Source organism: Meleagris gallopavo, chromosome 1 (assembly GCF_905368555.1).
Source record: "Meleagris gallopavo chromosome 1, MGAL_WU_HG_1.1, whole genome shotgun sequence".
Lineage (NCBI taxonomy): Eukaryota > Metazoa > Chordata > Aves > Galliformes > Phasianidae > Meleagris > Meleagris gallopavo.
The window spans coordinates 106,257,912-106,283,928 of record NC_139404.1 but is presented as its reverse complement, the minus strand read 5'-3'; the positions used below and the strand labels follow the sequence as shown (position 1 = coordinate 106,283,928).

At 37.9% G+C, this 26,017-nt stretch overlaps 2 protein-coding genes and 1 non-coding gene across 14 annotated transcripts in view; 2 read left to right on the top strand and 1 right to left on the bottom strand.

The window, feature by feature from the left end:
* SH3BGR (SH3 domain binding glutamate rich protein) overlaps positions 1-17,446 on the bottom strand; it is a 26,226-nt gene extending 8,780 nt beyond the window's left edge. The window contains exons 1-3 of the mRNA XM_003202948.5: positions 17,196-17,446; positions 11,401-11,586; positions 6,708-6,788 (exon numbers count right to left, since the gene is read on the bottom strand). Coding sequence (XP_003202996.2) covers positions 6,708-6,788; positions 11,401-11,586; positions 17,196-17,240 — 312 coding nt within the window. The 5' untranslated portion in view covers positions 17,241-17,446. The remainder of the gene's footprint in view (positions 1-6,707; positions 6,789-11,400; positions 11,587-17,195) is intronic.
* LCA5L (lebercilin LCA5 like) overlaps positions 9,455-26,017 on the top strand; it is a 25,816-nt gene continuing 9,253 nt past the window's right edge. The window contains exons 1-3 of one of the 12 annotated variants that reach the window (XM_085208553.1): positions 9,455-9,682; positions 22,049-22,337; positions 24,265-24,779. In XM_085208553.1, coding sequence (XP_085064679.1) covers positions 9,470-9,682; positions 22,049-22,337; positions 24,265-24,779 — 1,017 coding nt within the window. In that variant the 5' untranslated portion in view covers positions 9,455-9,469. The other 11 variants (XM_085208535.1, XM_085208577.1, XM_010723722.4 and 8 more) reach the window with 11 other exon arrangements.
* Positions 15,025-15,149, top strand: LOC116216221 (U5 spliceosomal RNA). The gene has a single exon (XR_004158679.2). It is a non-coding gene; the product is annotated as a U5 spliceosomal RNA (small nuclear RNA).

The following is a 26,017-nucleotide window of genomic DNA, read 5'->3' as shown; positions in this document are numbered from 1 at the left end:
TTTACCCCTTTGGACATTTCTCTGTGAAAGGAGCATATTGCTCTGTTGGTAAATGCATGATGTTTGTATAGGGAAAACATGAATTCATGTACTTCTTACCAGATTCCCTAACTCTCTGTTGAGAGTTTAATAGAAATTGATGCTCACCCTGCTGGCACATTCTGGCTTCAAAATAAGAAGCCTTTTTTTCCCCAGCATGCATGCCAACTAAACTTCACTAGGAAGATACAGTACAGAAAAACAGATATAATAAAGGATTTTGTACACAGTCTCTTGACTGTGTTGTTTAAAATCATCAGGTAACTATTTGCAAAATAATCTATCTAATCTATTTATTCCAGCACTGTGACCAAGCAGCTCATAGAAGTCTCTTCATTTGAAGTCCTGCCCAGGTTAGGTAGATGGGAAAAGTCTCACTGGATCACAACCTGTGTCAGATAAAAGGAAACTACTATGGTTTTGAATGGAATAATAGAAATAGGTTGAACAGCAATAGCATAAAGGGCAAAGTCACGCTATTTGGGACAGGTAGTTCTGGGACAGATTCTAGAAACAGATGATGATCATCAAATGAGAAAAAGATGGATATATTTAAATAACTAGAGAATAACTGAGCAAAGAACACAATGCAACTGTGAAAGTGCTAATAAGCACAGTCCTCAGATGTATGAGGTGAAGCTGAAGGCAAATATTAATATCATTGTGCGAAGCAAAGGAGAAACCTCCTCTGGATCACTCTGTGCCATTCCAATCATCCAGGCTCAAGAAAGAGAAATTCAGCCTGGAACAGGTGCAGAGGGGGTTAGAGGAATGTTTGAGGGAATGGAGAGCCTGTCTTATGACAAAAAAAGCTTTCTACTTTCATCTATTGAATGTAATGCAGTGAGGGGACATGATGGTGCTCTAAAAATAGATCAGAGTAAATATCAGAGAGTGATAGGATAAGGAAGAGCACTGAAGTATATGCAAAATGAGTATGAACCAGCTGTAAATAAAAACTCTAACCATCAGCAGAGTGAAATTTTGGAGGAGTTTTCTAGCAGATAAGTGGAGGCAATGGACCTAACTCACTGAAGGGTATTTGACCAATTATGAGAAGTGTTAATCTGGAGTGGTTGCCTCCAGAAAGTGGGAATTGGGCTCAGAAGTCATGTCCTGTGCCATCAGAAGTCCTACAGACTATAGGCAGAGCAGCACATCCCTGAAGAGAAGAGGAGATCCTCTCCATTCCAGTGACCAAGCCTTTACAACTCATCCAACTGAATGATTCTCACACAATTTGCTCACTCTTTTACACAGCTACATGAATGCTTTTGTCATTGTATGGAGGGTGGCTGGGGACAGCAATGAGCAGCTGGGAGCAAGCAGAAGGAGGTTGGAGGATGGAGGAAGGACCAGAGGCTCTTTTTTTCTGGCAACGCTGTCTCATTTGAAGACTACATATAACTGTGGGCTTGCTGTATGGTGACGCTGATGGCATTGTTATTAAAAACAGATCTATAGAGGTATTTTTTTGGCTTATCTTTCACTTTTTCTCACAAGATAACAAAATATTTGAAGATTAAAATGTGTAGCAACACAGAAACATATTGGTACTCTCTTGTGCAACATTGTGTTTGTACATTGTTTCTTTAAGCAAATGAGTAATTTCTTTACAGATACTTTCTTTGTAGCAAAATGGAAAGGTTAGTAGCATTCATGAGATACAAATTGATGAGAACAGTGTTTTCAGCATCTACCCTAACATTTCATTTTAAACTCCCCACAGTCAATATTTCTTGGCAGATACATGAAACACACAAAGCATGAAGATGGCATTCTAATTAAAATGTCTCTACTGTGTATAACTATCTCAGATGAATCATATACTTCCTCAGAATGTAAGGTAAGAAAAAGTGGTGTCTGAAAGACGTGAACTCCAAAATCAGTCAGCTAGCACACACGTGGACACATACAGAGTTCTCATGGATTGTGTGGAAAACTGTGGTATTTGGGATACCATCATCACACTAGCTCTACAGAGCAACATCAAATTCATTTCTTAATTATTTTAAAATGAAGTCTCTTTCATAAAGATTGACTGACCAGTTACGCACCTTTAAATAAAATACATGTTCTATAAATTTGTAGTTCAAAACTGTCTTAGTATAAGTTTTTTTTTTTTTTCAACAAAAGGCTAAAGCACAAGTACCTGTGGGTTTGGGGATATCAAGATAATGACATTAATGACATTAAGATCAGGAATACTAAGATTAAGGATTTAAGTATACGCAAGATTTGAAACAAGACCCTCAGCCTAAGCAATGTCTTTGAGTTCAAAGAGCAACTGCAAACACAGATAATTGCAAACACAGATAATCTTGCTGCAAGCTACCAAGCTACCTGATCTCTGGAGTTAAGAGAAATGGAAGCAGTATTCCACTTCGGTTAATAAGGCTGTCAAAAAAAAAAAAAAAAAAAAAAAAAAAAAAGTGCTTGTCCCCGAAAATATAAAGCAATTAATTGCCTGCATTTGGACCTTGCTAAGATGCTCAAAGTTGTTGTAATACAGCACCCTATTCATTGTCTTAGTTTAAGTAATAGACATCTCACTGACAGAACAATTCACTTGCGTCACTTTAGGAAAAAAACAAACAAACAAACAAAAACAAAACTCTGTAGCCACAGCTTTTAATGGGCTTCTCACAAAATAACAATATTTCAGAGCATTTTCGACCATATTGAGAACAGTCTCAGGCTAAGCGTAAAAGTGAGAATGCTTTGAAAAGAAATGTCTTCAGGTTTAGGGGCAGCTGAGACTGACACAGTACGACTCTAGATATACAAAGTACATTGATTACAAGTTTACATCTGTACATCAGTCTGTTCATGTCACTAATCCAAGATTAACTAAGATCTTTCAGAATTCTATTAGTAATTAGAGCAGTTTTTTGGTCAGGCACAAATGCCAGCCTGTCATGAAAGATGTCAGGAAGTTGGAATAGAAATATTAAGTCCATGTATTCCTTCAAGTGAGAAAGTATTTCATATCAGTAGATGAAAAAAATTACTAACACAAACATCCTGCCTGCTTTTCTCATCAGCATAGGATGGTCAGACACTGAAACAGGTTCCATGGGGCAGTGGTCACCGCACCAAATTTGCCAGAGTTCAAGGAGTGTTTGGGCAATGTTCTCAAACATAGGGTTTGGTTTTGGGTGGTCCTGTGTGGAGCCAGGAACTGGACTTGATAATCCTTATGGGTCCCTTCCAACTCACGATCATCTATATTTCTGTGATTCTATGACATCAAATGCATTATTCATCACTGTTAAATGATGCTTTAGAAAATATGATAACCAGTGTGATGATGAGGCAGAAAAAGAGGATTGTTTGAACTAAGTCACTCTTTTGGAAGTACCAAAAATATGTATTGATCTTTGATAGGACCATTGAGTTTTATGGCCACATCACATCTTTTATAATAATGATAATAATGTACTTAGTATATAGTAAAACAAAAGTGATCTTTTCCTGACTCCCACATTGGCCTAAGCAAATAGTCAGCATTTAAAGCAGCCTTTGCAAAGATGTGCAGAAGTTTTCATATGCCATTCATGCATCAAAGTACTTCATTGTATTGGAACTGGGAACACAGTGGTCAATAGTAACTTGTTATTTGTACAGCAGTGCCTTACCAAGGCACTTCAGCATTGATCAGAACATCTTTGGCTCTAGGAAGAAGTAGGTGCCTTTTTAAGCAGCTGCCCCCCAAACTGTTTTCTGGACTCCCTAGTTAACTTTGATGTTGATTTGCTATTTCCTACTGAAACAATTGAAGCTTTTTTTTGAGAGGATTCTTAAAAAGTGCACGATGACCGACTTACACATGTGCTGCAGATCTAAGGGTCTTCTTTATATATCTATGCATTCAGAACTTTTTTTTTTTTTTGCATTTATCTTACAGTCAATCTGGCCTTGGAGACAACTTTGATATTATTTGGACACATCAGACTCACCCTGTAAGCTTCCACATTAGGCTCTGCCACCATCTGATCTCCAATACCTAGCAGTAACAGCTCAATATAAACACTGGATAAGTGCCTGGTAATGAGTTATAGCCACCTAATGCAGAGACATATCAAGACTATAAGAAAGAAAATTTGCAAACTTGAAACAGATGTTGCACTCAGCAGGATGACATGATAACGAATTTAACTTCAACTTGTTAGGAAATTTGATTTTGTTGCAAGAGTCCCTCTGCTTGCCCTAGAAAACAGGCTCAAAACAGCCTTGGGTCAGGATGTTAGTGGGCTGTATTGTGAAACAACCACATGTCATTAAGGAGCTTTTCTACTCCTAGTGCAATAAGAGTTAAAAAATGGAAAAGGAAAGAGAACCTTCTGAGGCAAGAATAGTCAATAAAGAAAATATATCAGCTTTATATTAAACTTTATAGTGATTCCATGAAGTAGTAACACCCATGAAGCAAATGGTTAGTGGCTGTTTTTTGACGTTTCGACGCCCTACAGTTTATTTATTTTGCACATTCTCACAGTATTCCAGGAACTGATGAAGGGGAGGGGAAGGGGAGGGGAGAGGTTTAGTACAGATGAAGGGATTAGTAGGAAACTGTCTAACTTTCTCATGTCATCATCAACAGCTCTTCCACACCTGTCTTGTTTTCCCGGATTCATGCTGCTGAAAACCACTGTCACAAATCACCCATTGTACTTTATGATAAGATTGAACTGACAGTCTAATGAAAGGAAAGCAGAAGCAGTACACAAGGATATTTATATAACAGAACATAGACAAAGTGTCATGTAGTGAAGATGCTAAGAAATACTTCTAAAACAATCGCTGATACACTCGTATATGTATTTCTCAAATTCAGAAACAGATTACGAAGGGATGTAAATAGATGTCTACCTTTTACAAAGATTTTTTAAATCAACTCTCACTTATTTCTGCTTTCTGGACCCATCAAAACCATTAATCAGCATAAATCATACTTGTTCTCTACTGATAGCACTAATAGTTGTCTGCACAGCAGAATGCACCGAACATGTTATTTTCAACGTTTAAAGCTGTCATGAATCAGAAAATGTAAGAGACTTAGCTGACATCTGGGAACGAATGAATTCTAAAAAAAGTGCTACTTGGCTTTACAGATCCTGTATCTAACAGAACCTTGCATGAAGGAGAAGATAATATAAGAATTGGGAAGATGGAAAAATGCAATTTTCTTTATCTCGTTGATCCACCACATATCTTTTATAATGATTACTGTAAGTAATACCCACACTGCTTTAAGCCTCGCATGGCTCTCTGGATGTTATTTCAATGAAATCTCAAAAAAACCTTGTGAGGTTGGCAAGTAACATTTTTTTCTCTTGTTGGAAGATGGGACAGAAAACAGAAAGTTTAAATCACTTGTTACTTATCACACAGACAACTTATCTCAAAGACAACATTTATAGGAGCTGTGGTTCTCCCCTGGATATCTCCTCATCTGTAGTTCTCAAAATACATAGCAAAACTTGCTTTTCTCTCTGCTTTTACAGCAGAGGATGAACAGAAGCATCTACAGTGCTGTTTTACTCAGAGTTGCTAGCAGTTGGCAGCTTAGTTTGATCAGAAAGCAGATCTCATGCTCCAAGGCAGCTCTTCATCCAGGTCATGACAATACAGCAGAGTTCTGTGCTGTCACTGACTCATCACTCCTCTGATTCAATTTGTTTGTTGAATCACCCATTTTAAAGGCAGCAACATTTGATTATGATAAAAGATGGTTGTGAGATAAGAGAGCTGTAATATGCTGTAATATAGCCAGTTATAGACTTTTTACCTATATAAAACTCTGTTAAAGAAAGAAAGAACACATTGCTTTCTGTAAAAGGAAGAAAGATGGAAAAAAAAAAAGGATCTCCTTTGTCATAAATATAACATTTTCAAAATACTGTGGATGGAGAAAAATGAGTAGACTTGTCAAAGGGAGTTTGTGAAGTCAGAGTAGGATCTTAATTTATCTTAAGACAGAGACACTGAATCTCACAGTGCCAATCTGTGTGTACCCATTCAAAATGGAACGGGTCCAGCATCCCAGCTTTCCTGCTGGAGGCCAGCACAGACCTCATTTGCTCAAGGTTCGATGCAGTCAGGGTGAAATGAATGCTCCTTGTGATTGACACAACCTATAAATTTATTCAGGAAGTTCTGCATCATTTAAAAAGCTGAACATGATAAAACCTGACTGGTTTGCATTGAAAGAAAGAAGGAAAGAAAGAAGAAGGAAGGAAGAAGGAAGGAAGGAAAGAAGGAAGGAAAGAAGGAAGGAAAGAAGGAAAGAAGGAAGGAAAGAAGGAAGGAAAGAAGGAAGGAAAGAAGGAAGGAAGGAAAGAAGGAAGGAAAGAAGGAAGAAAAGAAGGAAGGAAGAAAAAGAAAGAAGGAAAGAAGGAAAGAAGGAAAGAAGGAAAGAAGGAAAGAAGGAAAGAAACAATTTTCAGACGGAGGCATGGTAACAAGCCTGCTCTGAAAGAAGGGAAGACAGAAGTATTTTTTAATACTGAACCAGCCATGTTATTTTTCCCTTAAGAACATTTTGCTATACTGGCATCTAATGTAATGCTTGTCACTATCCTTCATCTGACATGCTGAGTCACTGCTTATCTTTGTCTCTTATTAAAATCAAATATATTACCCCATGAAAGGACAGCAGTGCATACCTTTGTGCCTGGAGGAGGAGCAAGACCCAGGAATGAATAAATAATATTTTCTTCTTTAGCAGAGAAAAAGGATTCAAAGTCCTAAAAATGAAACAGACAAAAACAAAACAAAAATCAGAGAAAAAAGGCAGGAGGAAGAGACTAGCCCAGGCAAATCTTTCTTACACTGATAAGAATGACTGAATTTGTACGAGTACCTGCATTACCTCAGTCTTAGGAAGAATAGTTGGATAAAGAGAACTTCATCCTGACTGGCAAAATGAACAATGGGGCAAATCCCTCCAGAAGCCTACACTTTAATTATATCTACATCAGAATCAGACGAAATTAAGCATCTCATTTTAACATGCCTCAGTTATACATACAAAAGCAAAGCTATTCCCATTCAAATATTAAGGTAAACCATGCTGTGAGTAAGAACACAAAATAGGTCCCCAAAATCGTGGGCAGCTTTGTGGAAATGAAAAGAGAACACTCAATATAATAGCACAAGTGATATGATAACAAGGAAACTGTTTTAAAGAAAGGCACTCTAACCAGAAAATGCAGTACCTTTTCAGACAAACTTAGCAAAAGGTTGCGTTGTTCCCTCTAATGCGTACCATCCCAAATGTCTTGTCCAAATGTGAACTGAAGATATAAATCAGCATCATAAATGGCCATTTTCTCTTACGTGCCAGAAACTGAAAAGTAACTGAAAAAATGGGATGTATGGCTCCTATCCTATCAATTAGAACTCACATGGTCTTTATGTTCATCCATACAACCTTTCTATTGAGTGAGAAAGATCTGCTATCACTTGATTGTTTCTAAGGAATTCATGACTCACATCTTACACAGAATAAACGTTAATATGTATCTAAGAAGTCAACCACTCTGCTTATACATATTGGCCCACAATCACTCAGCAGCTCTGAAAAAGATAGGGGTCTAAACACAGGTCTGCTGAGTCCTAGATTACTGCTGTGACCACTTTATTATCTTTCCTCTCACCCCAAATAACTCCAAAAATAGAAGCCTGTAAATAAGAAGGTGCTGACTCATCCCTGAGATTTGTTTGTAAAGCTACATTAGGACCTGAGTTGTTTTTTTGGGCTGCTTTAGTATTTTCATAAGTGTTTGCCAAATGGTATTCTAGGGAAAGGCTGCAGCAAGTGATTTAGAAGCTACCCTAATATCAACAACACTGGAATCAATTTCAGTCCAGTTTGGAGAGGCAATATAACTTAACAGCCAGGCCAGATGACAGCCCATTTCACTGATTTATCTAAAGGACAGATTGGTTTTTAAACAGACCCAGCAATAGGAACTGCCCAACCTGGGAGAAGCCCCAGAACACATTTCACCCTGACCAAGCAGAATAGCTGCTGATGTTTCAGATTATTCATTCCTCAAGCCATCCCTCTGCTTTTGTTTCTGTGGGGTATCCCTTCTTATCTAACCCATGTTTGCCATGTTTAAGAAAGCCACTGTTTCAAAACAGATATACTATGGTAGTTCATTCTCTTGATTTCTGTTTAAAGAGAAACCTATTGATTTCAGTTTACAGATAAAAGCAGTTTATTTTTCATTTCCTTCCTAGTTTTCGAGGCATTCGGGTGCATTTTTTTAAGCAAAAGTAAAGACAAGAGCAATGGAGTGCTCAGTATATTTAGAAAGTGACATAGACACAGACATCTGTCTAGACATGAGCAAAGAAAGAGATTAAGAAAAAGATCAAATAAGAACATAATTGCCAACACTGATGGATTAGGATGGAAATTTGAAACTGGTGCAATAGCCAAGCATAGAAAACAAATCAATTTCTAATCTGTTTCCTCAAATGCCAATTAGATAGCAGTACATATATATATATATTTTTTGCTGATACTCGGTTAAAACTTCATTTGCTGTGTGTTTTTTTTTTTTTTTTTTTTTTTTTTTTTTTTTTTTTTTTGTACATTCATCTTATCTATCTCCAGTGGTTATGGAGCAGAACATGTTTTACAAAGTCCTAGAAACACAGGACAGCTCAGGTGGGAAGAGATCTCAAGAGACTATCTAGTCCAACCTCCTACTTGAAGCAGGATCACTACTTAATTCAATAATGAATTCCTCTGTGTTTGTTCCAGCTGCAGCCTTTAAAATAGTTGGAGCTTGTCATGTCTCTATTCAAATACCTCTTTCTTAGGGCGAGGAAGAAAATTTTTATTTTCATTTTCATAAGGATACTGCTTATGTATACACACGTAGATGTGTGACTGGGAACAGGACCATCAATGGTAAAGGAAGTGAATGAGGAATGAGGAAAGAAAAAAGAAGATAGAAAGGAGGAAAAAAAAGTCTTACAAAACAAACAAATAAGAAAAAAACAACAACAAAAAAAAAAACCAAAAAAAAAAACCACTCAGTGGTGCAAAGAGCTTGATTTTTTTTAGCCCAGCGAAAAAGAACATTAAGAGGATACGACCTCCAGTTACAAATACACTGGATGAGAACTGCTTTAAGCTAAAGGACAATTTTGGCATACAAGGAAATGGGTATAAACTGGCTGCATATATACAGACTACAAATTCTAGGCTTCCAGATGTCATGAAGCTGAAACCCTTAGTGACTCTTATAATAAGAACAACATATTTTAAAGGGACTTTCATGACTTCAGAACCCTGGAACTTCACTATCCTCCACTCTATTTTTACTTTGTGCAAAGACAAAGGAAGTGGGACACTGGGGAAGAGTTAAGGTATATATATTATGTAAACTTCAAAAGGGGCAAAAAAGTCATGGATTTCAGAATGATTAGTCTGTTGTGCCTGCAAAGGTTATGCAGGGAAGTAGAACACAAATCCCCAGCTCTGTACTGTGGAAGACATCAGGTCCCTCTAAGGAATTTTGCAGAAGCCTGCCAGCTGCTGGCCATGCTCTCAACCATCCCATGCCATCTCACTTCATTTCACTCTGCAGCTCCTCTAAGGCACCTTCTGCCATGGAGAAAGGTAAGAAGCATGTATTGATATTTTTACCTTATTTATTTGGAAAGTGTGCTGAGATGTCATGCAAAAAATGAATCATTGTTATGCAACCAGTGGGGTTATTAGATATAAGCTTTGAAAGCTGGGCACATAAGAACTCTGGAGACTTTTAAACTAATTGTAAGTTTGATTTAGTTTTTAAATCAGTAGCTACAATTAATTTCTGAACTCTTTTCCAAACTGAGATGTTTTTGAAAGGACTTCTCTTTAACATAAATTTACTTTCAGATGCAGATTATTTGGCTTCCTGAAATGGCTTCACACAAGGGGTAAAAATGGTATATTTATCATTTACTGGCAAGGCTGACTGGCTGCAGTGCTTTGCAAGGCAATTACTCTTCAATTCACTAGATAACCTCTCTAGGGAATCTCAGAAATATTTATGGCAACATTGGCTGCCACAAAATCCAGGATAAGATATATCAACTGATACTTTATATTGGTACAGATTAGATGTTAAAATGTCCATGAAATCTAACCTACCAAGTTATCTTTCGAGATTCCTGTGAGAAAATGAGGAAACAATTGTACTCATTACTCAAACTACCAACTTTTTTTTTTTTCAGAGTACTTCAGTTAATTCTGAAAACATTATGACATGCAAATCCCTTCTCTCCCAAAGCAACCTTTACAGTAGTTCACACTGGATTTGTTGAGTAACATAAAACTGGACACACTATGTGAGCTGCGTTTCAAAGTACTTTGCAAGTTCACTTCAGAGATCATATCAGAGTACTTTACAGCTTGTATTTCCATACATACTATAAGCAAAAAAACTGTCTCTGGTTTCTCCTTTGAATCTCAATCCTAATATTTATGTTGTAAAAGTATTATATCACCAGTTTGAACCTTCTCAAAAGAAATAACCTGTTACAAGCACATGTGAAGATGTGTTACCGTTTCTGTTATGAAGAGTTGGATTTATTAAATAAGTAATTTAATTTCAATAACTCAAACCACACATAAGAACCATTCCAATTAAATATATTTCCTGTAACACAGTGGAAAAGAAAGACGCTTGTTCACAACCCCTGGTGTCTCAGACATACGCTTGACTTCCTAGCAGTGCAGGGAACCAACATATCCCACAGAAAATTAACTGAAAGTTCGAGAATTGAAGTGTCAAACAGCTACCAAGTAGGTCAATATTGTTAAACCACATCACTGAGCACTCACTACTCTGAGAACAGTTGAGCTGTTTTCATAGTCTACATTTGGTTATCCTGTGATATTGTGTGAAGAAGCCATAGTATCACCTAGCCAGTACTGATTTTGGTTTTCAGGAGCTGAAGAATTTAGGCAGTGAGCCAACAGCAGGCTAAACTGTGAGTGAGCTACACAGCAGGAGGTAGGAGAATGTGAAAGGAAAAACATGGAGCTCCTCACAGGCAGCAAACTCCATGCATAGGCATAGATCTGCAGGGGATAATCAATTTAGCCTCACAAGTAGAGTTTCTCTAATCACTTTTCCAACTGTATTTTTCTCTTAAAAAAAAAAAAAAAAAATCCTATATTTAATTTTCTTTCTGTGTCTAAAAACTTTTTCTACGAATTCATCCTTGAAAGTGAATCTCTAATTGTCTTAAGGAGTTTGTTTGGGGACACTCCTTACTAATGAAAAAGTGTCACTTTCTGTAAAAGAAGACTGTCCAAAGGCATTAGATTTTCAAATAACTTCTTACCCCACAGTACCGCTCCTCATTGAAGATCTGTGGAGGAAGAGGAATTCCGTTTTGAGGCTTTTTTTCTCCAGGAACATTCTCTCTCATCCATTTCCTGTTGTCCTCATCACCTGCTATGTCCATTTGCTGAAAGTCAATCTTGTTGGCCTCTAAAAAGCCCACTACCTCTTGCTGTTTCTTTTTGATCTGGTTAGGAAAGAGGAAAAACAAAACTGCTTTTTAAAATTGAAATTTGTTTTCAAAAAGCAATTACTATTACAAGGAGAGCTGATGCAAGTATGTCAAGTTGGATCCACTGTTCCTGTGCCCCCTCCAAACCTTTTGAAGATGAGATTTAACACTTCTCAGCACCCAGTCCACTACTGTTACTTTTCTCTCCCCCAGCTTTCTTTTCCCTTCCATCTTAGAAAAGAAAGCCTCCTACTCTGTTTCCAGATCCGTGAGTGCTGTGTACAAATAGCTGAACTAATACTGCCTACATATGTAGATATATACATATTCTCCTCAGTATACGAGACCTTCCCTTTTCCTACTCTTTACATGTGACATTTAGATTTCAGAGCTGTATGTTTCTCAGTTTCTGTTCTTAAATTCCATGCATAATTTAAGTAAGTGAAAATCAAGTACAGTTTAATTCCTGTGCTTGAATATTTCCCAGATTATAGACAACAGTGTTTCAGCATGGCCATAGAAAACATGACATATAAATAAAGCATGTTATACAAAGCTTAGAATTCAACTGTGGCCCTTATTCCTTTGATGTATTGTAGTACTGTATAGACTTAGGATTGAGACATCAAGCCTATAGCTTATCCCTTTAGCTTAAAGATGCAATAATAATCATTATACTCCTTTACTAAAGGGCTGCTCCTCCTAAGCAACATTTAAACGACTTCCCAGTTTTGCCTATTTCTAATATTTTCAGACTTGTAAAGCCAAATTTTTTGTCCTGCAAGAACTACTGTATTTGAAGCAAGTGCTGTTTGGTCTGATCTGTACAAATTCCCTCATGCTGCTCCTTGGTCTCACACAACTATATTACTGCCCAGCACAATCCTGCTCCAGAGATGACTCTCCTTCCAGTTCTGTTCCTCCATGAAGCAACTTAGTGTGATATAAAGATGACAGTAGCTAGAATGACTTATCCAAGTAAGTTTTACATATAAGCCATCATATGATTTGAAACCAGATCTTCCACAAATCAGAAATCTGAGCACTTGAATTTAAAGTGACACCAACCTAGTGTAAATCAATTTGCAACAGGCAATAAGATGAGAAATACCCATGGGTTATGTATTTGTATGATCTAATAAACCTGAAAAGCTGAAGTAGTCTGCAAGCATATTCTATTGGTGGAGTGAATTTTTATTATCAAGCATACAATTTATTGTTCTTAAATAAGGATATATTCTACCTATACAGTTACATTTTGCTTATAAGAAATAAAAATATATAGCATTTTATGCATGTGGATCTAGCAGCAGAGGTTTATGGTGAGCTAGCAAAAGCAAATAACTTTGAATGCAAACACTGCTCTAATGTGTTCACAAGCTGCAAGGCTGACAGTTCTCAGCGGTGCTCATTTACATTCTCATTTTCAATTGTTAATTAGAGGTCATTTTCTTAATGGCCATTTAGCTGCATGGTTATTTGTAAGCACACCCAGATGGCAGAAAAGATTGCCTGAAGAACACATGCACACTTCATCAGAGGAGGTGTTAGTATAAAGGGTTAATAACATCTGCATGAGCCAGTACTAAGAGTTCTACCACTTGCTCTGAAAGCCAGTGCATTCAAGTGCTGTCAGCTGCAATTTCAGCATCAGCTTGTCCCTTGGAGCACTGAAGGAGATACGGCTCCTGGAATAGCAAGAGCCAGATAGATAATGCCGCTGAGGAGATAAGGAAAACAGAACTACCGAGTCTGTGCTCCCCCTGCATATGGCTGCAGCTGTAACTTTTAGAATAAACACTGGATAAACAATTTTTTCTTCAGCTTGAAGTTCATAATATATGGGAGGCTCAGAGAGTGCCAGAAAAAAAAAAAAAAAAAGAATGCTGAGGATAAATAAAGCTACATGTAATTATGCTGGATAAGGATAAGGCAAGATGTTTTTCATGGTGATAATAATAATAAACTATGCAGAAGGCGGTACTTAAAACTTAGAATGACTAGGACTTAGGCAGAACAGAAGATTTGGTGCCTGACATACGCATGAAGTATGAAACCATAAGGTGAGCCTCTGCCATGGTCAGCACCAGTAGCTGGGCAACTGTAAGAATGTCTCTAGCAAACAGCACTTGGGGAAATCTTCCAGTTCATAACAACACAGAGGACACACAAAGGTTTTCTCAGAATGGATGAGATTGCAGGAACTTGTTTGTGCCCTCACTTGTGTCTGATGGCATGGGAAGAATTCAGATTACTCAGCCATAGATTCCCTGGGAGTGGTGGTGAGCAAGATATCATTTCATCAATGCCATTTTCCCTTTCAACAAAGCTTAAGTTCCGCTATGCTTAGCTGACAGTCCCTTAAATTAAGAAAGAACACTTTTAAATAATTAACATCTAGCTAGAGTGTAAGAGCTTCAGATCACAGTAGATTCACCTGATGCATAATTGAATGCTATCTATATTCTTGAAATCCAGAGCATTCCCACTGACCTGCTGCCTGCTGTAGAAGCAAATGGTGTCTAGTCAACAACTTACTGCAGTGAGAACATCACTGCCAGCAGGCAAGGCTGCTGTAGCTCTCTGTTCTAACTGAGACACAATCTGTTGATCAATATTCTTATTTATTACATTCTAACTTACTATCAAGTTATTCTATCAAGTATTAGTCCTATTAGTCTACACCTTGCCTGGTCTTTCTGATGTGATTGAGTTACTCTACAACTGAGACCTGCAGATTTGAAAGTGAGTAAGCTAAAAAAAACAGAAACACTGGAAAAAAGTGGTTTTAGAGATGCCCTAACCATGAACTTGCACTATGAAGCAAGACTTTAGAAGACCTCTGTGTAAGACCTCCTGATACACTTGGATTTTGCAGGAATTTACCCATTTCTAAACACATCTGTGGCTATTAACAAAATTATTTTAGCATTGAATGCTTCTTACAAGCCAATCATTTAGTACTTTTTTTTTATGCTGTACTCCACTCCTGCTTGCCTTCATGCATAGCTCAGTATCAGCTGTGTTTGGCACAGAAAGATCATTAAGCTAAAGTTATTTAAAACAAATTTCTGAATCACTGAGGGGAAAAATACAAACCAATCTGCCCTAGACCTACACTGAATTATATCACTCAAGCATCTGATCCAGAGCACCAGAATGCTGCTGGGTTCATTGCATTCACTTTGAAAAAGTACTTTTCTACACAACAAGAGGTTGAAATTAGCAATGTAATTGTGTAGCACATAAAATAGGAATTATTTTAATTCTTCACTAATGATACTCTGCTGACCTACAACAGGAGTGGTCAGGACCATCGTATTTTGAAATTCAGAATGAACAACATGCACGATGGAGACCAGACACACTGAAGAGAGATCATCAATACTACTAGGACAATTTAGACTTTCAATTTAAAAGCGAATTTAGGGATGAAATTCATTCTTCCAACAGATACTCTGGTTTCTCTTCAGATCATATAAATCTTTTGCCTTTTACTAAAAATTTCCATGGAGAGGAATAGCAGAAGTTTACAAGGCTGATACAAAATTCATAATATAATACTATGCTGGGATTTATGTTAGCTCCTTGAATGAATGAGTTTTACTTCATATATACATTAAAACTTACCAAAAGTTCACTGAAAAAATACCTTCCATATATTTTAATCAGTAAATGTGGAAAACTTCTCCAGCTGAACATTGTGTTTACTTGGAATTAAAGTTATGTACCAGTAATCCAAACACATGCTGCTGAGATTGCTACAGCTATTCATACAACCCACACACTAGCAAAAAGGAAACACAGAGGCATATTGCCTGGCAGAGATGCCATAGTCTTCCTTTCAATATGTCTGGGATCTCACTGACAGCTTTTGAAGGCTGCTACCATATAGTGGAGAATGGCATTAATAAGTTTAAAGCCAACTGCAGTTCACTGGCATCAATTGTCTTTCTCAGAAGTAAAAACTGACAGCAGCAATGCTTAACAGTACAAAATGATGGGATGAAGTTTTCATGTTGCCCTGTGTTCAGTGTAGCATACGCATACACCTCTACCTGAAAGGAGGTAGTTATTGCTGAAAGCTGAAAGCTGGGAGAGAGATGCAAGAAATGTGTATAGCAAAGGAAAGATTTGGGTTCAGATAGAACTAAGGATACGATATCTTTAGTTTTAATTGCTTAAGTGACCTCCTGAATGTCCACATTTAGTTCAAACACTCCATTGCTGAACTACAACCCCAAATCTGTAGCTGGAATGGCAACAATCCATGCCAGAGTCACACATTTATCTCAAAGGAGGACCAAGGTAATGGCCACAACACACACACAGGATGTCTCCAGTGGGATTTTGGTCATGGTCACACCTTTTCTGCAGAACAGATGACTGGTAAAGTGGGCAGGTAATGTTCTTGTTAGGTCAACCAAAGCAGACCAAAACAGGAGATCAAACAGGAGAGAAAAGACTGCCAATGCACACTTCGTGGCAATTTACAACACTGTTTAAGCAGTCACTGTTAGATTACAAATTAACAAACCTGCAGTTACCAACCTTCTCCTCTTCTTTCTGTCTTGCATATAAGGTTTGTTATTAAAAAAGGAATAGTAAAGTGTCAAAGGTAAATTTAGAGTGTCAAGCTTACAGATAGGCAGGGAAAAAAAAAAAAAAAGCTGATGAGAAAGCTGCAAAATTTCCTTTTGGAAGTTTGAATTCTAGCGAATATCTCTCTGTTCATTTTTTAGAGATGATGGCTATATGATCGGGGCATTGGGGTTTTTTTTGGAGCTTTTAAACTCTGGAAGCTTCTTAAAGACATGAGGCTAGTGTTAGAGAGACAGAGATGTAGTTACAGCTATGTGCTAGCACCAGCCAAATTGTTTAGCCATGTCACTGGGAATGAGTGACTGCCAAAGGAAAGCTGCAATCTGAGATGATATGGGAACGGGATATAAAAGGAAACAGTCCTTTCCCGGTTCCCACCTCCCACAGACTTCCAACCTCTCTACTATTCACATGCCCTTTCCTTCAACTAATACATTATGCTGACAGCTACAGCAGTAGATCTCAATTCTAAGAATCAACAGTACCCCATTTTAAGAGGTACTTAAAAAAAAAAAAATTAAAAAATTAAAAAAAAAAAAAAGAGAGGATGGAGGAAACATTCTTGCTACAAAACTTTATTCAGGTCACTTTGACTCCAGGCTTTTTATCAGACACAGATCCCATTCAGCAGGAGCAGTGCCCTGAAGTTTCCTTTAAAATTAAATACATTAATTTCTAATATAAACAACCTACCTTAGTATTTGTGCAATACAATATCCACTTTTTCCTTCTTCAATTAAGATATTTTGCATACACTTCTTCAAACAGAAATAAATCTACTAACTGACAGATAACTTATATGGAAATTCATATCTATAGTACAGTCTAACATGCGAACAAGTTTGCATTAACATCCATTTTCTACATCTTGAGTTGCTTTCAAAAATAAAGTGGTCAATACAGATGAGAATAAAATCAGTGTTTTCCTCTTGCATGCAAACTCAGGCTGCTCTGGGATCTTCCAGGCTAATTTACCAGCTTCATCCCAGCAGAAAGAGGCGTATGTTAAATGAGACACCTACCGCTGTAGACCCCGAAGATGTGGCTACAAAGACTTTGATGACCATTTTGACAGTGATGAAAATGAATCAGCAGAGCACGCCTGCTATCCACAAGTCAACAAAGTCCCAAGAGGAATCCCAGCCTTCAGCAGGACCTAGATCCTAAATGGGTGCCCCTCACAGCAATCCACCAGCTTTAGCTCCCTCTCTCCTCAGGGTCCCGGCTTTTCCCACTCCATTGGCTCCTAGGTATTTTGGGATGAGGGGCCAGTGTGAGGATTGGGTAGTAAGAGGAGCCACAGCAAGGGGTTTGCACCTGCCCCCGGCCTTATCGAATTAGATTGACAGGATGGCAGTCCATAAAAGGCAAAGGAGAGTCCTGCACCAATGAGTCAGGGCTGGAGAAATGTTCAGGAGAGGGGGAAGGGATGAGGGACAGTGATCAGGCAACACAGTGCAGGGGAAGATCACAGAGCTGTAGGGTAATGTTTAAAGTTGTGTTGGTGCTGTCTCAGTCACCTCCAGCATAAAAGGGCTTGCACCCTATCCCTGACCAGAATAAGGACATTTTTTCACATTATAAAAGGGAGGGGAGGGCAGGGGGAACATAAGTTCAAAAGTAATTATAGCAGAGATCAGAGATTTCTTACTGAAATAAGGCTCTGTTACAAATACTTCCAGCAGAAAAACAACTCAGATCATGATCCAAACCGCAGGGCTAAGGAACTTCTCTGAAACAACTGTGTCAGTCCATTTCCTGATACTGAGGAGGGTGATTGGACCAATTGCATGTGTGCAAAGCCTCATATTGGATTCTCTTCCTCCTCTTTGCATCACTGATGAATTTTTCCAATGCATAGGGTATAAGAGGAGGTCCAGAATTCTTGGTAAAAAAATTCTGTTCTACTGTGTTATCCAGTGTGCACTTTTTTCCATCTAGCTGTTTTCTTCTATTACAAATACAGTTACAATTCAGTGACTGCCTGCACATATTTGCTCAAGAAGGTCTCCGAGCACAAAAGGTATTTAAAGAATGTTAAATATTGACAGATTACTTTTAGATTCTAAGGACCAGGTTCATTTCTGCTCTAAGCTTGCAACATGATACTGAGTTCAGCAAGCTGACCTGCAGTCAGAGATAAAACTGACCTTATGTATATACTAAAAATTATGATCGAACATCACAGTTTCCAATCCTAAAACTACTTCAAATGGAATATAATCCTTCCTTACTAGGATTGATTAGATAGAACTTAGAGCACAAGAAAAATGTTGCTTTAGAAACTAAGTTTTTTGCACATCCAAACCACTACATGAAGCTGGAAATGCAGCATTTCATGTATTGAACAGGAATCCTGAAAAAACTCAGTGAAAACTAAAAATAACAGTATGGATATTTTGCACTGTTTACTGTGGCTTGCCATCTGTCAGTTTTTCTTCTTTTGAGAAGCAATGGGAGGTTTGGTGGAAAAAAAAAAGCCATTTGGAATTAGGTATTTTCACGGAATATTTACCTGCAAAACATGATAAACAACTTAGTACAAAACAATACCTTTTTGCTTGAGGTTATTATATATCGGAGCTTTTGAAGAAGATCCAGAGGAGGGCCACAAAGGTGCTTAAAGGGCTGGAGCATCTCTCCGATGAAGACAAGCTGAGGGAGCTGGACTTGTTCAGCATGAGTAAGATCAGTCTGCAGGCAGACCTCAGTGTGGCCTTTCAGTGCTAGAAGGAAGCTAATGAACAGGAGGAGGACTGACCTTTTGCAGGGTCTGATAGAGATAGGGTGAAGGGAAATGTCTTTAAACTAAAAGATGGGAGATTTTGGTTACATATTGGGGGAAATTCCTTACTCAGAGGGCAGTGAGGTACTGGCACAGCTGCCCACTGAAGCTGTGGTGCCCCAGCCCTGGAGGCGCTCAAGGCCAGGTTGGATGGGGCCCTGGGCAGCCTGAGCTGGTGGGGGGCAGCCCTGCCCATGGCAGGAGTTGGGGTGAGTGGGCTGTGAAGTCCCTTCCAACCCAAACCGTTCTGTGATTCTCTGATTCTATTCCTGTTTCTCTAGAAAAATTGCATGTAAATGAAAACTTTCCTAATAAATGGAATGAAAATGTCTGATAGGTTGAAACACGCTGTTCACAGCTGAGTTGATATGGATACAAGCGCTCTAAAGAATTACAAAGGTTGCTGTGGTCACGTGCTCCAAAGCATACTGATAGTTGTTTCACATATAGCAATAATAAATTCTTAGTGCATTAAAAATTATAACTGGGTGATGAGGCAAATATTTTCTCTTTGCTATTTAGCATTCAAATCCCCTCCTGAACAGCACGGGGAGAGAACAAACTCAAAGCTAGCAGACAGAGAAACCATTACAGGTAAAGATTTTAGAGCATGAAAAGCTTTATGTGTAACGTTGAACAAAAATACAAATAGCGGGTGCGGGAAGGAAGCACAGACATAGACAAGCAGGGAAAGCAGCGACGTAAGATGGCGAGGCCACAACTACGACTCCCAGCGTGCCCTGCGTCCGCCGCCCGTCCCCTCGGCAACGGCGGCACCCAACGGCCGGTAATGGCGGCGAGAGAGAGCCCGGGGCGGTGTGATGGAGGGGCAGGGCGGTGAGGTGTGGAGGCGGCTCTCGGGGCGTGGGGCCGACTGCTAAACAGCTAGGACTTCTCGTTTTGCCTTGGGCTGGCAGCAGGAGCCTCCGCCGGGGAGGTGGGGGAGGTTGTTGGGGTGTTTGGAGGAGCCCTGGGCACTCCTGCTGAACAGACGCCCTCCCTGTCCTCATGCGTTTCATTTCCTACTCAAGTACTGTCTTTTTTTTGTTGTTTGTTTGTTTTTCTTCTTCCTATTGTAAGAACCTCAATTTGCCCGTTACTTGTCCTTAACCTTCTGTGTTTTCTCCTCTTGGCTTCTTTCCCGTTTAATTTACTTCTCAATGTCTGCTTTTGAAAATGCATAGTGAGGTTCAGCCCACGCATCTCATCAACACAAAGCAGCAGTTCTAAGTTGAATTGAGGCTTATTTGATTTAAACCCAATTTGGCCAGAAAGTGTTGACAGTACTAAATGAAATTTGAACAGCAGTACAAATCTGTGTACTGTGTACCGAGCTGGCCTTTGCCTCATCCTCATGTTCCCATCTCCTAGGTGTGATTAGAGTGGCTCAGATTCAACAGGACCTTGGGCGCTCCTCTGTCTTCCGTAATGAAAAGTAATTTGTACCAGGGAACGAAGAGTAAGGAAACTTCTGAGTTAACCTGCAACGTTTTGTGCAGTCCTAAAGTGCACTTTTTGATGGGGAGGGGGTGTTAAGTGATTCCCCTCTTCTGTTTAAGAAATTTAATTTAAAGTAAAATTTCACCAGAAAGCAAAAATGGCAACAAAGTAGGAAGAATATTTAATAAATATCTTCCCCCCCCCCCCCCTTTTTTTTTTTTTTTTAGCTAGGGCTACTTCTTGCATTTTATGTGAACTATCATTTTAATACCCCTTTAACTTCCTTTACATACTTGTTACTCCCTCTTAAGTCCCCCCAGATATACAATTTATTCTACTATTGAGTAGAATTCTGCATCTGTAAGACATGGGCTGAGTCATCTTCAGATCATATTGAGAAAGACTGAGCTGTATCCCAAGAAATCCTTTTTACTGAAACTACACTGTTTAAATAATATTGCCAGGAGTGTAAGCTATTGAAGTCAATCTGTTCTACTTTCCAGAAGACTCAGTAAACAAAAATACTTAGGTATAACATACTCACAAATATGTTAGCATCTTATATTTTATGCTAGATATATTCTATTTCAACAATTAAACAATTAGGAGAATTCATTTTGCTTGAAAAGGAGACTACTGAAAAAAGGTAACTCCAAATAAATCCAGTCAAACAAGGTAAGATCACTGCATCAGAGAACCATGCCTCTGACAACACTGCATTACAGCTGATATTTCCAGTTATAAGTGACTTGACATGTAGAGCAGTGTCTTACAGCACTTTCAAAAGGAAACAAAATGTATTAAGTATGGTTAGGCTGTGAAACAATTGCCCTTGTTTAAAAAAAAAAAAAAAAAAAGTATTTATTTTCCTAATGTTTCTTCTGAAATTGTGCAGACGTACTTTTATTATATTGTTTGTTTGTTTATTTATTTTCTGTTTTGTTTCTATTTGGAATTAAGTAAAATAAAACAACGTCCCAAAAGTTTAAGAAGATTTTTATTTCAGTGTCAAAATCAGAGTATAGCTTTAGGTGCTGCTACATCTCCAGCCTATTATGTTAATATGTCAGTTAAAATAACTTCATTTTGTGATCTAATTTGTGATCTAAGTATTGAAAAATATGACCAAATGATACTTTTGTGACATGGACAACAAAAAATAACAAAAGAATGCAATTATCAATAACCATCATCTTAACTTCAGAGAATTATAGAATATTACAAAGCACTTTTTAGCTATTGAGCATAAACACAATTGCACTTCTTTTAAATATACTTATCCTGGATAAAATGGGTATGTTACTGGAAACAAACCATGGTATCTGTTTACATTTAAGCAGCAGTATCTTGTAAATAATCTTCAAAAAAACACATGCCAGTATTACAGTAAATTCTGAGTTAAATGATTATATTTCGTATTTGCAATTATTTCTGTAAATAAAGTTACTGCTTACTACAGAACACACAATTATTTTAATGGATTAATATTCCTTAGCATTGCTTAATATAGTTGCAGACTGTTTAATACTATTTACGTTAATAGTAAATAACTCACAAACATTTTAGTTCCTGATAGGTCATGGAGGTCAATTTTTAAGCCTTTTACCACAGCAGTGATTAATTCAAATGAATATTTCCTTCATATTTTAGCACAGGAGGATAGGAAGTCCTAGTAAGTATGTGACACAGATGATTCCCCAAAGCACAGAAGTACTAGAAACAGCAGCTGAAGCGGAGGTAATGATTGTAAGCAACGCAGTGGAGAATGCAGAAGTAAAAATCCTCAAACTATCTATTCTGAAGGCTTTGTCAGTGACTTGCTCTGAAACAGCTAGAAGCAGCCGTTGTTTAGAACTATCTGAAACTGAAGAGAAGAAAATGCAGAAAAATGAAAGAAAGAAGAAAAAAGAACAACAGATCTTTTCCCAAAACAATAAAGGTAATTTGTTTTCTGGTAGTATTCAAATGAGACTGTCTTCAGAAACGCAGCTGTTCCCTTTCTATGGCATTTTTTTTTTTTTTTTTTTTCTTTTTTTGTAATGAGGAGAGCAGGGAAAACACTTTTTCACTGAAGAATAATAAATCATGTTCTGAACACTGGAAAGAGGAGAAAGAGAGGTAGAGACCCTTACTATTTTATGCCATAATATGAATTGATCCAAGAGGCAGGATAATCACTTGAGATGTGGGAACACCTTTGCAGTCTTTATTCCTTGGTGTTGAATGGCTTTCCTGCAGATACTGTGATTTCTATGGTTTGGACTATGCATAAACTGATGAGTCTGAAAAGAACCTTTCCTAAGGAAAGTTAATGAAAACTGTATGTCTGCACAAACATGTCAACTTTTACACAAAAACCTATGTTTTGGCCATCTTAGTCATAGTGTATTATGTAGAATTTATGCATCAGTGCAATGGCCATATAGCACAAATACAGTTCCTCCTTGTAAATGTTAGCAGTGAAGAATCTCTACTACATGTTTTGTATCTGTGTTTCCTTAAATCCAATCAGGTGCTGCAAGGAAGAGCCTTTTCCACAGCAGAAGCCACTCTCCCATTTGCTTCTGTCTTCCTAAGTAACACTCTTGCTGTAGCTTTCCATTATTCTAGCTCTGCTCATGGAAGAAGTGAGGCTGATGCCGTGGCTTTGCTGCCTGAGGCAGTGTCCTGATTTACCTTGTCCTGACACAACTTTGTTGTTGCCTCCTTTCTGTAATTAGGGCCTGCTCCTATAAATATTTTGTATGTGGAATACTCATTGAATTCTACTGAAGTTCTTAAAAAGATCCAATATTTTTCTTTATTCTTTTTTTGGGTTAGGACCTTGTGTATTTTGTACTTAAAATATTTTTGATTGATGAATTATTATTATAAACTCCCAGCAAAACGCTGTCTGAAATGACCTGAAAGCTAGAATGAGACTGAATACGTGTCTGAAAGGGGGGGAGCACACACTGATCTAGTTCTGACTACTTTCAAATTCTACTTACGTTTCAGGAAAGGAAAATTAGTATCATTCACTTAGAATGTTGGCCATACAGAAAGGCAAAATGACAGTATTACATTTAAGAGTGCTAGCCATTAATATATATATATTTAATTACTGATTAGAAACAGTTTACATGACTGCATAACTGTTCTATGTTTACAAGCATATAAGGGTTAAAAACTTAGCTCAGAGCTACCTCAGAAGTTCCAGAAAGCTGGTCAGAAGTCATAACTTCACAGATATGTAACCATGTCAAATTTTGATCACCTTGAGTTTTGAGTTCTTGCAGACCTTTAGGTTATTGTTATTTTTCTTCTATCATGCCCCTATTCAAGGTATAGGTCCTCCTCCTGAAGCCTGTAGAAATCCTTCCGAGTGGGATGAATTGGCTTCAACAGCCCGCAAATACATTAGTGAACTAAACATATACAAAGAGGAAAAATCTGTTTCCACTGATACTGGAATAATGTATGCTTTGTAAGTGTGCTTTACTGAATTATTCACAAAACATTCTTGGTGTTTGCCCCAGAAGACAAACATGTACTTTGTTATCCTTATTAAGGGAAGTTGAGCATGATGGCTATTCCAAATGAAAATGACTTCAGAAAGTGAAAGGAGGCAACCTTGTGCCATTACCTATGTAGCTTCCTATGTAGCTGTGGCCCACGTAAATCCATTATGGATTGCAATATCTGTGTGTGTATGGATTTGAACATTGATTTCTTATTATAGATCTTGGACCTTTGGTCATAGTGCATTTAAGTACTCTGGATGAGTAATGTAGGAGCTTGTGTGAGCACGTGGAGACATAGCAGTGATTTTGCTGTCTTGATTGACGGGTATATATCAATGTCAATTTACTTTGATCTGAATGCAGGGGGAAAGAAATTGCCAGCTAAGAAGATATCACATCAGAATTCTTCATTTCTAAGCCTGCAGGATCATATGATTTCCCAGAAAAAAAATAAAGTGGCTCAGCGAATATTATCAGCAAGACTTCATAAAATTAAAGAGCTGAAGAATGAAATATTTGATTTGCAGCATAAGTTAGAAGCATCAAACTTAGAAAACCAGGTTTTGAAACGGCTTTGGTATCGGCACTCAAAAGCAATAGGTGGATATGAAAATTCAGAAAGTGTCTTGCCTGATCTGTTAACAAGGCATTATAGTGAGGTGAGTACCTTGAGGAAACACCTGAGGATGTCTCAGGAGGAAGAAAGACGTGCATCCAGAAAGCTTAGGAAAGTTGAAGCAGAGCTGCTAAAAGCTAAAGATGATTTGCAAGCCTTGTATAAGCTTTCAGAAGACAAGACTCTTGCTGACAAAGAGGAACTTTATCACAGATTATCAGTCCTTACAGAAAAAATGGAAGTGAATAATAAGAGAATACAGGTAATATATGCATATCATTTTATTTGTGTAAGAATAATAGGAGAGGTTTCTGTGCAAGAGTAGTGGATGTTGTTTTTTTTTTTTAGCTGCTTCTTGTCAAACTGATGATTATAATACAGTCCTCTAGAATTGAGTATTCTTTTTAAGCTAGACATTAAGGTACAAAAAATGGAAGTAGTACTCCTTCCAATATTTTAAAATTTGTCAGTAATGACTGAGTGAATTAAATCCAGCAATAAAGCTTTCTAAGAATTCAAGTCCTGTTTTAACCCTATTAGGTCTGAAGCACAGCACATAGCTGGAGGGCAATCTTCAACAGAATGTCTGCTCTACTCTCTGTCAGCAGCATGGAGTTACCCAGCCTTTCTTGGGCAACCCAGCTGCAAAGGTGTGGAACACCCTGAGCCCTGATTTGCCCTGATAAAACACAGGGTTAGTCATACATGGAGACAACCTGGCTGCTGCTGGTCTGCTTCCTTGGACAAGAGAAGCTGGCTCAGTTGGAAACAAGCACTCTTCCTTCCATGTGGTGCTGGTGGGCAGCACGGGTGTAGCTACACCTCCTGTTCACTAATTACTGTTACTCGCTGCAGTCTGCTTTTAGAATTGGCTCTATGGTTGATTTATTATGCAGGAGTAGTAAAAGTCTGGTGGGAGTTCAATAAGACATCATTCAAATGATCTTTTTTATCTTTTATGTGAAGCTTTACTCTTATTGAACCTTTCGTGAGGAAACAGGAATACAGGCTTTATTACAAAACTAGAAGAGTGAAATGTTTGTTGTCCTCCAGGAATTAATTTCTGTTTTCTATGGGGTACATTATTCACAAGATTAAATAAAGAGCTAGGTAATCTTAAAGGCATTTCACTATCTGAAAAGCTGGGTTTGAAGTACTTTATTACCTGTAAGAAAATGAAAGCGTAAATAGCTGAATTCAGACTCTTGAAACTTTCTATTTACAGAAGTCACAGTGAGAAGCAATAAAAAGCTTGCAGGATTGGGTTCTCACCCTACAATTTTATTAACTATTACTTCAGTGCATGGCACTGGGTTCTGATGATGAAGTACTTGGTAAAGTACCTACTCTTCATTTAACTAAGCCTCTTTATGTTGCCATAGTAAATCGATGTTGGTGTGAACTGGAGTGTATAAGAATGTCTTGAAGATGATTGTTTTCATTAATTTTATCAGAACAGTAATGTGTGGGCTAATTTTTCATGTTGAAATGCCAGATAGT